This window comes from Otolemur garnettii, unplaced genomic scaffold, assembly GCF_000181295.1.
Source record: "Otolemur garnettii isolate 467f Iridium unplaced genomic scaffold, OtoGar3 scaffold00002, whole genome shotgun sequence".
Taxonomy (NCBI): Eukaryota; Metazoa; Chordata; class Mammalia; order Primates; family Galagidae; genus Otolemur; species Otolemur garnettii.
In genome coordinates this window covers 16,802,693-16,818,068 of record NW_003852397.1, presented here as the reverse complement: position 1 = coordinate 16,818,068, position 15,376 = coordinate 16,802,693, and the positions used below count along the sequence as shown (strand labels likewise).

Sequence of the window (15,376 nt, the reverse complement as noted above, 5' to 3'; positions counted from 1 at the left end):
TTGGTAGACTGAGATGGGAGGATCACAAGTCCAGCATGGGTAACATACAACATAGACAGACACTGTCTCAAAAATAAAAGAAAAAACAGATATGGAAAAAAAAATAAAGAAGAAACTGAATTGGACTAGATTATTTCTAAATTACTATTATTTTTATGCTCCAGCTATTTACAAGTCTGTTTTGCAGCAGGCAATAAATGCTTATAGAATTTTTATCATTTCATGTCTTAGATTTAAATCTTTTCTCCATCTTGAGTCAATTTTTGTAAGTGGTGAAATGTGTGGATGGCAGGCACGCTGTAGAGAGAGGGGAACACTTCTATGCTGTTGGTGGGACTACAAAGGAATACAGCCTCTGTGGAAGAAGGCTGGAGAATTCTCAGAGAACTCAGAGTAGACCTCCCATTGGACCCTGCAATCCCATTACTGTGCATCCACCCTGAAGAAAAAAAATAATTTTACCATAAGGACATGTGCCCTAAATTATTTATTTCAGTTCAATTTATCATTGCCAAGATGTGGAAACAACCTAAGTGCCCATCAACCCAGGAACAGACTAATATATGTATACTAAGGACTACTATTCATCCACAAAAAAGGTGGAGACTTTACATCTTTTGTACTAACCTGGATGGAGTTGAAATATATTCTTCTTAGTAAAGTATCACAAGAATGGAAAAGTTAAGTCCAATGCATTCAATAATTATATGAAGCCAGTGGATAAACTAATACAGGCCCACATAAGAGAAAAACTCAATTCAATTCAAATTGGAGGGAGGAGTGAGGCAGGGGAAGAAGGGAGGAGGAGGGGGTGTGCTCCCACCTAATGTGCATGAGGTAAAGGTACATGGCTCACCTCCTCGGGGCAGGACACAACTATAACAGGGACTTTACCTCACAATGCAAACACTCTAACCTAATTGTTCGTACCCTCGTATTAATCTGAAATTTTCAGGAAATCAAAGTTATATTTCAAATTCAACACCTGTATATGTCTCCGTTGAATAAATATCCAAAAAGGCTTACTAGCAGTGTTGCACTGAACGTGGCTAATCATAAATACTGTCCTTTTAAAAGTCAGAGAAAATGTTAATCTTCTTTGCCCAAGTCCTCACAACCAATAGAAATATTTTTAAAAATCAAATAGGTGCAATGAATGCGTCTCAAAAATGACACGGGATCTAGAGGCTATCTTTATACTAAATTAAAACTTTATTGAATAAAGAATACTCTCCAGAACACACGATCTGATGGACTAAGTCTACATTACATGCAATGAAGCTGAACATGACAGTAGTTTAACATGGAATGTCAAACACATTAGTATTTTTCATGGTACAAAACTGTTTACATAGCTGATGTGCAAGAAGAAAAGTATAATACTCAGCATTTTCACCAATCATCTGTGATGAGTTTCAAAAAGGCATTTGAAGAAACTGGTAGATGTCTTCAGCATATAGTTCAAATAAATTAGTTACATGTGTACTACTGAATCCTCTTTCAACCCCTCTTGCATTCCAAATAAAATCTTAGTGCAAACATCAAAGTTGCTGATCACTCCAAAAGACTGTCAAACTCCTAATAGAATACAAGTTCTGAATTACTGTTAAGTAGGACAAACCCAAGAATACCAGTTACTGCAAAATTCATTTAGGCACATGTAAAAGTTCACTAAGCATTTCTTCTAAGTCTCTCACATTAACAACTAAAGCCTGTTTACAGTACTAAAATTCTATCATTCAAGCATCAATGATTACATTTTAGAAAAAGGAAATCATTCATTTCAGTAATAGCATTACTGCTATACTCTAAAAAAAAAAAAAAAAAAGAGAGAGAGAGAGAGAGAGAGAAAGGTAAAGAACCATAATTAACAAAACCAGTATCCCTAATGGGATACATGGGGCAAAACATTTTAGGCAGAAAAAAAAAAAAAAAAAGAAAAGAAAAACTAAAAAAGGTGTGCTTTACTTGCACAGCAGGAATTACATAATGTAAACACCATATTGGCCCACACCACAAAATCCATGAGATCCATGAGAAAGGTTCAAATTTGAACACTGTGTGTGCATTATTTTCAAATAAGTGTTTGTGAGTTTATGCTGCGTCTGCTTGTACCAATACATGACAAAGAAAACACACTCTTCCACACACACACACATACAAGTGATTGTTAAATATTGAGCATGGCTTGCTTCCCTGACTCTAAATCCAAAAAAAAACGTTAAGTCATGTCCCAGTTGTTTAAAAAATGTTTACAGATACCGTTAAATGAATGTGACTAGTAGTTGAGGAATGATAAAAAAGTGAATGGTAGCGACACGGTGAAAGTGGATGTGAAAAGGGTGCTGAGATTTGCAAATTCACGGGAATTATTTTCCTTGGGCCTTGTCTGAATTTTAAACTGATACCAAGAAAACAATGTATAGTAGCACAAGTCCATTGACACCTGGAGGGTCAGGCCTAGAGAACTTACCTTCAAAGTGCAAATTTTAACAATGGAATGTTTTAGCAGGGACATACGGACAATCCTCCGTTCTTGTTGAAAAGAAATAAGATGTTCAGGAAGTATTTATTCCTGGCCAAAGTCATTTCAGTTTCTTGGCAAAAAATTAAAAAAAAAAAGAAATTTAGCCACAATGATCACCCACTCTTTCACATACACAGAACCATTCTTAGGGGTGTCAGGGGGAGAAAAAGCCCTTATCTATGTATCACCTAATGGAACTCTTACTTAGAATTTAAGTTCATTGAATCCACTACATTAAATACCAACATGTACCTTTCTTATCCCTCCCTCTCCACCCACCCGGCCCAGACACCCTCAATGAACCTAGATAATCTAATGTCTTTGTTTCCCAAGCCTCAGGACTAAGGCTGTTGAGTACCACCTCCACTGGAACAAAATTAACACCCAAGGTGCACTTTCTATAGCACCTTTTTTCTTCTCCACAACTGAGTGGAATCTTGATGCTTTCAGGCCTGTGTCTAGATCTCCAGGTCATCAGGTCGAGGTCTGCTGCTGGCGCGACTGCTGGCTCTGCTCGAAGGGCGCGGGTCCACGAGGGCTAGTGGCTGGAGTTCGTGTCCAGCAGCCAGTTTTTTAGAATTTTGGTTATCGTCGGGGAAATCAAAAGGCTGTGCGTGGGAGTTAGAGATGGTGCTTCCTGCCTGGCCCATTCTGTTTTGTTCTGCGCTGTAATTAGCCCAGTTTTGCTCACTCGCTTGCTTATTGTAATTGCGGCAAGAAGAATTGTTTCTGTCGCCAGTTACCAGCTTGTACCCAGGTGGAGACATGGGTGAGAGAGGAGCGGTTGGTGAGGAGCAGCCGTTGAAATACGCATATTTTGGAGATCCGCAGTCTTTGGAGGGGCTCAGTGGGCCAGTTGTGGCGTGGTAAGGATCGCTCTTTCCCTTCACACGATCCTTCACACCCTTGAAGAAGACGTAGAAGAGTTCAATGATGTTCAAGGCCAGAGACACCAGGGACACCACCAGCATGAAGATGATGAAGATGGTTTTCTCAGTGGGGCGTGAGAGGAAGCAATCCACCTGGTGTGGGCAGGGATCTCTTTTGCAAGTGTAAACAGCATTCAAGCTGAATCCATAGATGTACCACTGGATCAGCAAGAAGGCCACCTCGAAGATGGATTTGAAGAGGATGCTGATGATGTAGGTTCGCAGCAAGCCCCCGCGCATCTTCACCTTGCCATGCTCTTCGATGCCATACTTAAACTTCTTTATCTCAATCTGCTTCAAGTGCATCTCCACGTTGGCGCCATCGGTTTGGGCTACTTTGAGTTCCTCTTCTTTCTTGTTCAGCTTCTCTTCCTTTCGCATCACGTAGAACACATGAGCCAGGTACAGGAGCGTGGGCACGGACACGAATATGATCTGCAGGACCCAGAAGCGCACGTGAGAGATGGGGAAGGACTTGTCATAGCAGACGTTCTCACAACCAGGCTGTTGAGTGTTACAACGAAAGGCAGACTGCTCGTCCCCCCAAGCTGACTCGACAGCTGTCCCCAGGAGCAGGATTCGGAAAATGAAAAGGACAGACAGCCACACCTTCCCTCCGGCAGTGGAGTAGGCCTGAACCTTGTCAAGGAGTTTGCCTAAGGCACTCCAGTCACCCATGTTGCCTGGGCCCCACCTGAAAAGAAACAAAAGGACAACGAATAGATCATAGATTGCAAATTATTAGTTTAATACATATTCTCTTTCAGCTGATAGTCAAAATATTGCAAAAGATCTCCTATCCTGCTGATATTCAAAAAAATTTTAAAGAGACTAAGTGCAAAACTCTTCCTGTTCCAATTCCTCCTACAGAGGTTTAATAACATTTCGCCCTTTTTTTTTTTTTTTTTGAAATAAAGTGAGTCTTAGAAGCAACAGAGTCTCCATGGCAGACAGTGAATTACAACCTTAAGCTGCAAAGATGTATTACTTGCTCAACCTCCGCCTTACCATGTGACTTAAGAAGCTGTCTGTGCTAAGTGCCTCTGCTTATTTTATTTGTCTGATAAATGAGAACAGCTCTTGCTCGGTAGTTCTTGCGTCTGCCGCCTAAGCAAAATGCTGATGTCTGTTATTCAAAAATTCAAAGGTAGATCTAAGACCCAAGGTAAGAAACCCATGAACACACACGCGCGTGCACACACACACACACACGTATACACCCTCTCAGTTCCCAAACTTTGACACTGTTAGACATCATTTTATTCCTAAATTTTAATCTGAAATGTTTCTCAATGGTTTATCAAGTGTAATTTGTGCATACGTCATATTATGGTCATTTATACTTTTCTGTTTTTTCTTCCTTTTTTTTTTTTTTCCAGAGATGGTGTTTTGCTTTATTGCCCAGGCTAGATTAGAACTCCTAGGCTCAGCCTCTTGAGTAGCTAGGACTACAGGCGTATGTCACCGTGCCTAGCTGTTTTTCTTAAGCAATGACTTATGTGCTAAGAAGTCTGTCTTCTGTCCAGAGGAAAAAACAGGTTGTACTGAAATATACTATTTTGACACAGTGCGTCATTACATTCAGGGACTACTTCAAAAAAACAAAACCTTTATAATCTTATATTTCAAGTAAAAAGTTCAATTTTTCTCAATACTACTTAAAACCTTAGAAATAAAAAAGGACTACTTCAGAGTGCTTTCTTCAGAAAAAAGGTGGGTTTTCATCTTTTAATTGTTGTACACTTTGAAGTTCCCTTACTGGGCTTTACATTCAGCCTACACATTCAATTGAACTTCTTATCAGCACCTAGGTATCTTATTCTTTTGAGACAGAGTCTCACTTTGTCACCGTTGGTAGAGTGCTGTCGTGTCATAGCTCACAGCAACCTTCAACTCTTGGGCTCAAGTGATTCTCTTGCTTCAGTTTTTCTATTTTTAGTAGAGAAGGGGTTTCAGTTTTGCTCAGGCTGGTCTGAAACTCGTGAGCTCAAGCAATGCCCTCACCTTGGCCTCCCAGAGTGCTAGCATTACAGGCGTGAGCCACCGCGCCCAGCCAGTACCTCGATATCTTAAGCATAGGACTTCCCCATTAATAGAAATGAGAAAAAGACTTCTGTCTGTTAAACTGACAAGTATCCTCAAAGTTCTCTAGGTCAATGTATGCTTCTAATTGCAATCATCCGTTTAACTGATAAAAATTGAGGTTCTCAGGTTATAGGAAATATTCAGCTATAGGTAGACCCAGAAGAATCACAATCCTCAGAACAAAGCTTTTCAACGTATCACACTGGTTTTAAAAGTATAATAAAGCTTCATGAAAGCTAGACCTGTTTCCACACTTCAATATACACAATCTTAGCAAGAGGTGAAAGCTGGGAAGATGTGAGCACCATGACGTGGCAGGCATAGAGAATATAGGGTAATTTTCTGCAGGGAGTAGTAATTGGAGAGTTCAGAAAAGGATGAAGTAGTCAATGATTATTTAATGATTAAAAACAAACAATGCAAAGACTTTCCAGGAGCTTAGTAACGAATTCTATCTAAGTAGTGTAACTAAAAGTAGGATTATGCAGGCTTCTTAGAAATATGTTCACTATCTGAATATAGAGGAATTTCTCCTCTGGTATTGAACTCAGCCATATCCTCTTTGTAGAAAGTAAATGAAATCCAGGAAGATCTTCTTCCCCATCATGCAATGTTACCTTTCTTTCTATAATGACTGAATCTGCTGGCTATAGAGGACATGAAAAAATGACATGGAAACCTGACCTAGGATTTCCTGGATGGAACAAAGAAATGGCTGAACTGTAAAGCTAACCTATGCCCCCGCTGTCTAAATTTGCAGTCGGTGGGTATATTTGATGACAGCCCAGAGACTGGTGCCAAAGAAAGCTGGAATAAGAGTGGGAGGAGGGTGGGCAGGCTACAGAACATTCTCCTGGGGGTGGCAAAAAGGAAGCTTCCCTTCTACTTTTAGATTCTGAAGTGACAAGTTAGAAAGTGGATTTGGTCTATGAGAAGAGCAGTCAAAAAAGAACAAAGGCTTATCGGGTTGTCAGAGAGAGTTAAAGGGCCAAAGGGAGGCTTGACGTGAGGGAGTAGCCTCAGTGGACAATGTGATGGTGAGAGGGTCTAAAAGGAAAAGTCCTAGAATTTAACAGAAAATACTAGACAGGGAACGAAGAAGTGCAGTGGAGGGTCAAACAAACAGAAATGAATTTTTGGAGCTCTATCAACAGACGGCTTCTATGTGATGATGTGTAAATTGGCCTTAATTCTGTTTGTAAAAAAACACAATATTTTGCCAGTGTCATCTGCTTTTGCTCAGATGTCCCAATTGCTGGGGGGAAAAATAACAAAAACAATTGAGCATAAAATGATAGCTGTTTGTATATATCTCATCACATTCATGCCACGATAGAGTTGAAGGCAAACCCAACATGTTTAGAAATACAACCGGGCACAACAGAAGCTACAATTTTAGTGCCTCATCATTATTGGAAGTAAAATCCAATTGTGTAGATGGTTACGGCAATTCATTACTAAGCTGCTTTATGTTCTGTTTTAAATTACATTTGACTTTCATAGAATTCTGAAATTCCACCAAAAATACCCCACCATCCCATAATATGTGAACTAGGTCATCAGGCAGTTCTCTAGCTAGTAGTTCTTTTTTAATATGCCAGCAACTTAATTGCAAAGTTTTCTTTCCTTTTAAGTACCCACGCAGTTGTCATTTGCATTAATGAGTTACACTCTTTCATCTGAATATGATAGGAATTATCCAGGTGGACACCTAGGATCCTGTAACATATGTAGATACCTGTCATTACCACTATCGTAGAGACCATCAAATAATGTTTAATGTGGCAATTTATCCTGTGACTCCCAAGAAGAGGTAACATGAAATAGTTACCTCATTTTGGTAGTTACTCACTTTGCCATGAATCAAAGTTCTGTCAACTATGTGTTCTGCTTCCCCCCACCCCAACCTGGTTTAATGTTTTTATTTTCTTAACTTTTAGTTATAATTTTCATGTCTTTTTATAAGGGAAGGGCATAATAACAAGAAAATACCTTTTTATAAGAAAAAGGGCATAACTGAATACCCCTACAGAATCTCTAGGCTTGATCTATGGACCACAGACCACATTCATATTTACCAGTAAGACACAGGTCATGTTTCTTGTTTGATACCCGAGGACACTAAGGCAGCTGAACATACCATACCATCTACATTCATGCCTTCACCCCTAGGTTCCTAAGTCATGTTTCATATGTAGGCCTGGGTTGCTAGGGAGTTGTGCAAAGTTCTTTTGAGAGCAGATTCCTGACAGCAGCCAGTCTCCCCTTTTTGTGCCTTCTTTGTGCCATGCTAGATCGCATTTCCCACTGCTCTTCATGGCCCCCTAGACCAGATGCCAAAGCTACAGGCACTAAGTGTGGCCTGCCTGAGGGCTCTCTGGTCTCCTTACAGTGGGTTTCTGAACTGCAACATCATCACTTGACAACATTTGTTAAAAACACACATTCCTGGCCTTTAGCAGTCTGGAGGAACCTGAACTTCTGGGGCTTGGAGACTGGGAAATCAGTTTTTTATGTTTTTGTTACCTTTTTAAATAAATATCCTAGGTGATTCTGAAATAAGGTTTCAGGCCAGCAGGCAAACAATGTTTTCTTGATGTTTCTAGTGCTGTCTTATTCAAAATTTTTAAGAGTGAGGGAATGTCAGGAGAGCAGGAAGGGACAGGTTTCTAAAAAGTCCAAAAGGCCAAGTGTGAGGAGTAGCGGCTTTCTGGTCACTCGGGGACTGAGCTCATCCTTGGTTCCATGGCCCCTGTCACTTCCTGAACCTCCATCTGCCCCTCCCTGACAGCACGAGGACTAAAACCCTTTAATCCAAATGCAATCTCTTTGAAATAAAGCTTCAGTGTTACACTTGATCTTAGCCAAAAGGCCACGAAGTGATAAAATAAAGCTTCGATTTTAAATTACAGTTGAGCCTTGAAAACAAATCACTGTGCCAAAGCTGCAGTCAAGTGTCTCCATGTCATATTCTATCATAATAATTATTAGAATTAGGAAATGTTTTACTTACAATTTTAGAGATTTTCCTAAGAATAGACAACCATAATGAGTTGAAAGTAGAGACTTAAACAAATAAAGGTAAATAAGACCACTGACAACTAGGGTGAGATTTACTACCTGTTATCTTTTTTGTATGATTGAAAGTAAAACTTAGAGAAGATGAAGGTCACCGATGTCTGAAAGAATAAAATCAGAGCCTAAAAATTCATAAAGAAATGTCTATAGAAGTTCTTGATAAAATCATTTGATAGATTTCGGGGGGGGGGGAATGCTATGTGTGTATTTATTCCTAATGTACTGAAACCAAAAAACTTGATATCCCAAACTCAAATGCAAACTCTTCTAATGTTTTTCTTTAACTTGTCCCTGTGCCTTGCAGTAAATGTTGGTGGATGAGCTTAGTTGTGATTATCTCTGTAGCCTTACGACAGGTTCTTGGTGGTAATATTCACATACACACACAATCAACATTCAATCCCTGAGCAAGTATTTACCACAGACTATGTTCAAAATATAACCAGACTATGCCTGATCCTTACCACCATCCTTATTCTCAGCCTGCTATCTGCCATCATCACTTCTCTCTGGGTTTCATGTCACAGCCTGGTCACCCTGCTTGCCAACCTTCCTCAGAGTAAACAGTCTTCTTGAGACACAATGTAACAAGCACACTGATCTGCTTTGATCAGCTCTGCTCCATCCCCGGGCTCACTTCCTCACTTGCTTCACGTCTGGCCTCCTCAGCCAACTTTCCCGACCATCAAGTATGAAATAGCAACATCCTTTCCCCAGTCTGTCATTTCCTATTCCCTTTGCCCTGTTTTTTTTTTAATAACCCTTAGCTCCACTGGACACAGTAAATATTTACTAGTTTATTGTGTGTATTACTCCATGAAAAGGATTACCTGCCTTCTTCCACCTGTAGAATGTGAGTTTCTTGAGGGACTTGACTTTGTTCACTGCTGTATCCCCAGTGCTCACAACAGTAAAAAAGAGTAAGAGATGCTGCATAAATGTGTATTGAGTGAATTAAATGGGGCATAAATATCTATTGGGTAAAAAAAAAAAAAAAATTGTGCTAAAAAAAAAGGAGGGGCACCAGGATTTACCAACTTTTGACTATCTCCTCAAGATTCTCTTAATTGCAGTTGTTTCTGTCAAACTTCTAAATTTTAAAAAGAGGCCATGTCGCAGTAGAAATGTGTTGTCATCATCTTATATTATACTGCTAAATTTTTAAGTGACAATCACTGAAACAGAGAATTGTTTGTTGTTGAAACAGTACTCTTCAAATGACTCCTGAGCGGCAATAGGGCTGAACTAAGACAAAACCACCAAGAGCTTGAATTTATTAGGTGATATTTTAATGATGCTTAGGATTCTTGCAGAACTGCATCGGATATCATGGATGTATTTTATATTCAGTTTCACTGTTAAATGTTGGAGATTAAGATTGCAAAATAAAAACTTTATGCTGTTATCCCTTCGCCTTTGTGGGTATTCTAACTCTCAGTGTACTCCTTGATTTTATTGTAGTCGAGGACATTACTGTAAGAAGATATAGTCTGTTTATGAAAATTTATTTAGTCTGTTATTAAAATTATGTTTATTTCAGGAATGACAAATCTGAGGAAAGGTTGGGGCTCTGAGCAGCAGCTGATAATAATCCCAGTTAATGTAAAAGCTCTATATAGTCTAAGTTTATGCAGGCAGTTAAGTGATTTGAATCAGATATCATGGAAAACATTCCCAGTTCATCAGATAATACCCAATCTTTGTTTCCTTTTTTGTACCTAGATAGTTAGCCTGACTCTGTGGTGTATCCAACCTAGTCTCTGTAAACATCCATTCTATTTAAAATCAGTCATCATGATTCTTTGATTATCTTTAGCTCCCTTTCTAAAGAATTACACATTTCTGTAGGCATTTAATGTATGCCATTCAAACTGCTTTTGGGGGGGGGTGGCGGAGGTGGAGGAAGGCAACAAAAAAACTACCAACCAACCAGACTCTTTCCCTGGCTCTTAACCTTCTTTATCACGTAGTTAACCTACATTAGCCTCCACTGAATGAGATGACTTGGGGATTATGGGGTGAAGCCATCCGAACAGAGGATGATGCCTACCCATATAAGACAATCCTTTTTCTAGCTCAACAGCTACCACTTATCTTCCCCACTAACAGAAGTTTCTCAAGGTCAACTTAAGGGCCACGGAGGAAAAAACTTAAGTCAGAAGTTGAAAGCTCAAAGCCATATTCTTCAACTGTGATCTAAGTAACTTAAAGAACATATTTCTATCAGTTCTTAGAGTATCTCTTACTTGAACCTCACTTCCATGTTCAGATTGACTATTTTTTATTGAAGAGCCTTATTATTTTGTAATCATATAAACATACCCTTAAGATCCTCAAGTGTATCAGTTAAGAATAATCTATTTTCTTCAGTGTGGGTTAAATGAAATAACTCACACCTGTGAAGCTCTCAGTAGGTGCTAAATAAAGGTTAGTGATTATGGCTCAGAGCCTTTAGCACATTGGTTATGGTGCCAGCCGGCCACATACACCGAGGCTAGTGGGTTCAAATCAGGTCCAGGTCAGCTAAACAACAATGACATCTGCAACAACAAAAAAATAGCTGGGCATTGTGGCTGGAGCCTGTAGTTCCAGCTACTTGGGAGGCTGAGGCAAGAGAATCACTGAAGCAGCCCAGGAGTTGGAGGATGCTGTGAGCTGTGATGCCACAGCCCTCTACCAAGGGTAACATAGTGAGACTCTGTCTCAAAAAAAAAAAAAAAGTTTATTGATTACTCTTTAAAAAATCTTTAGCTATAGCCCATTTACTTTCTAGTTGTTGGTATGTTTTCAGCAATACAGCTGAAAAGTATTTCTAAAAATTCTTTTTAAAAGCTGGGGAAATTGGCATGTGAAATTTAAGTCATTTTATAAAGCCAATGATATGTTAAGAAAAGAATGAACCATGGCTTGAATTTTGTCAAAAGTTAGTTCTTACCTACATAGCCACGTGGTGAATTTAAACAGGCCAAGTGGAGACTTTAGGCATTATTCCAAGAATTCAAATAACATTATATATAAATCTCTCATGGAAGAGAAGTCTTGGGATTTTAAAATCTTGAATTATTCATATTGAATGCTGACATTAATGATAAACACTAGATAATAACTTTTTTCTCTCTAGAGCTGAACTATGAGTAAGGCTAAGTCAGAACAACAGGAAAGGTGGGGTGGGAGGTATTAATCACCGGAGACTTTCCTATCTTTCCCTTCCCTCCGGGTGTCATATATAAAGGCTCAAACCAAGATACACCTCTGGATATTATAAAAGAAATGAAGGAATGCAGCCCCTGGAGTTTTCCGTCCTCTCTATGAGGAATTGAAAATATGGGCAACTCCCAGTAACTCCAAGCACACCAGTCCAGCCGCCTCCTGTGTAGTATCTTGAGAACTGTGTTTCCCTTAAAGGGTCAGCATCGCAGGAATCACCACTGTCAAGGGTGAGGAGCTGCGTGGATGGGGCAGCTGGGGTGAGAGACTTTCAAAGGTATTAAAAAACATGCCACATATTTACACAGTGACTAAAGTAGGAGTCAAGCGCTACCACTGCAGTGTTCCTGGCAATGGGCGGACGACCGCTGTACCCTTACTCGGGAAGGCACCAAGCCCCCACGCCGCGGGGACGCGCTCCAGTGGTACAGGGTTCCGCACACCGCCGGGGCAGAAGGTATTTCCTCCGATCCGTATGGCTTTCAGTCAGTGTGGCCTACCCAGACCTAACTACTCTTCTCCCAAAGGTGTTTTCTGTGTAACTGGTTCATTCTGTTCTTGGGAGGGGGTTGGTTTAATGAGATCTCTGCATTACTGCGGGCTTTTGTTTTCAGTAATCCTTGCACAAAGGGAAAAATTTGGCTTCCTTAAGGGGACGCTTTCGACTGAGTTCAAGCGTGCCCGATTCTCAGAGGGCGAGATGCCCCATCTTTCTTGTCATTACCAATTTGGCCCTGGAAACAAAAGAAATTAAACCACCTCCAAATAAAGCCACGCTTGTTTTCACACTTTGCAGTTCTCTTCTTCCCACCCCCTCTCTGCAACCGGAGGGAGAGCAGCGCGCCTTTGGGTGGGGATGGGAGGACGCGGGAGAGCAGCTTGGGGATAAGCTGGGTGGCGGGCGCGCAGCCAGCACGTGACGCCCTGGACGCCGCGCGGGCGAGGTGCCTCTCACCACTCCAGGGCCGAGTTTCCAAACCCTGGTCTGATTTGCCCAAGGACACGTCGATAGCCCCGGTTCTTTTCATGAAGGGTCTCCCCCCACCTCCATTTCCCCTCCCTGCCCCGCCTCATTCTCGGGAAGTTTCAAGAACTTCCCGGCGAGTTACAAGTGCAACTTAAGCAAGATAATTCCCAAAGAACTCAGGTTTCCTTACCCACGCTTTCCCAGCAGGATTCAACAGGTTTCAGGGAAAAAAAAAAAAAAAAAAAAAAGGACAGCGAGGACGGGAGCGAGACGGATGGGAAATTAGATTGACAACTTTAATTAAATCAATTATCTGCTCTTCTACCCTTTGGCTCAGAGCCCATCGCTCCTCCTATCCTCCCACCACCCCACCCCGGGGCCTTTCAGTGGCGGGACTCGGACCTGTAGTCGCTTTGACTTGTGAGGATTTGGGGGGAAATGTCTCAAGAACTCCTGGGTCCGGGCAGCCAGGGAGCCCGGGGGTCCGGGCCAAGGCTAAGATGGCAGGAGGCGCCCAGCGCCGGCCTCCGCGAAGCTTTCATTTTTATCTGCTTTTCGGCATTCTCTGTGCAAATACTTCCACTGCAGGGTCACATCAAAAATCTAAACTAATTACTTTAATCTGAGGATTTAAACACAAGGGAAAATCCTTACCGGGGACAAAAGTGCCTGGTTACATTTCTAGTTAAGAGAATGTGTGTTACCAAGAAAAGCATTTTAAAAACTGAACACTTTTAAGCAATACAGCAGTGTAATCTTCACCTACTGGCTAGCTCTGGCACCTCCAACTCAGAAATGCTGCCCCGGAGCTCTGAAGCCTGTTGCAGGTTCCAGCAGACTGAAGGTGGTGGTGGCGGCGGTGGGGGTGGGGGTGGGGGTGGGGTGTTAGCTCCTTCTAAAGCGCTGTTTAAGAAATTTCTTTTTTCCTATTCTTTCTAGGAGCTACCGTTTTAGGAGACATTTTTGGAAAAACACCCTGGCATACACTCTTTTCTATTCCCCTCTCCTAAAGCCCTGTAAGTATCCACCCCCCATTCAAGAGATTTCATCTCCAGAATTGCCAACGTGGTCGAGCAAACGCTGGCTCTCCTGAGGGTCTCAGTTGTTCCCGTAGTGGTTGCTAACACAAAGTAACTATTTACTGTTGATTTTAAAACCATAATATTAACACTCTGAATTTTATACTTTTTTGTTGTTTGTTTAATGAGAAAAATTCTAGGAAGAAACCACGTGGAAGTCGAGTTACCGAGACGTTGTAACAAAGCACTTTGTTAGTTACAAAAGAAGTTTGCTTTGCGGGGCTATGGAACATCAATCAAGATTTCCATATGAAAAAAGCACTTTATTCTGTGAAGTGCAGAATACCATAGGAAGCGGGCTGAGCAAATTTGCACTTTGATTTTTGTGCTGTAGGCAGCTGAGTCCCTACCCAGGCCCCTAACACCCCCGCTCCCGTCTCCCCCCCAAAAGACCGGGTTAGAGCACCTAGACTATTACTGATTACGAATAAATAAATACAATTGTATACTAAAATGAAGAACCAAATATTCATCCACTGAACTCATTCTTCATTCCAAATTGTAAAGGTCTGGCTCTTTTTTTACCTGTTGCATCATTAATAGAAACTTTTCTAACAGTCAAAATATAAATTGCATACAACCTATTTTAACTTTAAAAACTACAGAAACACTTGCAAGTTCATCATTCCATTTACAGTATCTTAAATCAAAGCTACATTTAACGCATTTTAAAACTTTAGAAAAGTTTTACTTGTAGAAAAAGAAACTAATAGGTAAAATGGGTTGAATAAAAAAAAAAAAAACTTACTCTTTCGCTTAAAAGAAGTGAAGTCACGCCAAGTGATTGAACTCCTTGGAGGATGAAGTAAAATGAAAAGGCAAGTTCAGGCGCTCAGACCTGTCTATTTAAAGTTTAAAACTCTGCTGCTGTTTGGTACTTTCCTCACGCCTTCCCCCTAATGAAAGAAAAGTGCTGATACCTCGTAAAAGCTTTTTTGTAACTTGGAGCACAGAGCTTTTAAAAGTTTCAAGCCACTGACTCAACTAGGAGGAGGGGCTAGAAGAAAGGGGAGGGCAAAAGGAAAGGCGGGGAGGAGGTGGGGAGGAGGCTGGTGAATGTGGAGGGTGGGGAGAGAAGAGGCCGAGGGGAGTAGCCAGGTCAAGATAAAGTTGCAGTTTCTATTTGGCGATAAGAAAAAATAAAATAGCATTAGAAACAGGAATGCCTTCACTTGGAGTTACGCCTTCCAGATAAAAATTACTGGTTTTTGTACTTGCTTCATAGAAATAGCAGGGACAATGAAAACTTGTATATTTTATACTATTGTAGCAGTGTTTAAAATACAAAAAATGCATTTTATAGTAAATAAAAAATGGTGAAGAGTGTAACCAGCGCCAGCTTGTTTCACACTGACCAGGGTGTGTAGTTAGAGGTGGTTATAAGTGACCTATTTGATGATATAATTTTCTTCCTTTTAATTTAAATGGGAACAATTAACAAAGGAAACCGTGGGGGTGGGAGACATGTCCATCCTCAGTCCATCTTCCAACCCCTGATGCTTTG

The 15,376-nt window shown here is 40.8% G+C and overlaps 1 protein-coding gene across 1 annotated transcript; it reads right to left on the bottom strand.

Annotated features, from left to right (window-relative positions):
- Positions 1 to 1,963: 1,963 nt before the first annotated feature.
- On the bottom strand, positions 1,964 to 14,876 carry GJA1 (gap junction protein alpha 1). The gene is made up of 2 exons (XM_003781635.3): positions 14,621 to 14,876; positions 1,964 to 4,150 (listed from the first exon to the last, which is right to left on the bottom strand). Exon 2 carries the CDS (start codon positions 4,132 to 4,134, stop codon positions 2,986 to 2,988), a length of 1,149 nt encoding a protein of 382 aa, XP_003781683.1. The 5' UTR covers positions 4,135 to 4,150; positions 14,621 to 14,876; the 3' UTR covers positions 1,964 to 2,985.
- Positions 14,877 to 15,376: the final 500 nt, after the last annotated feature.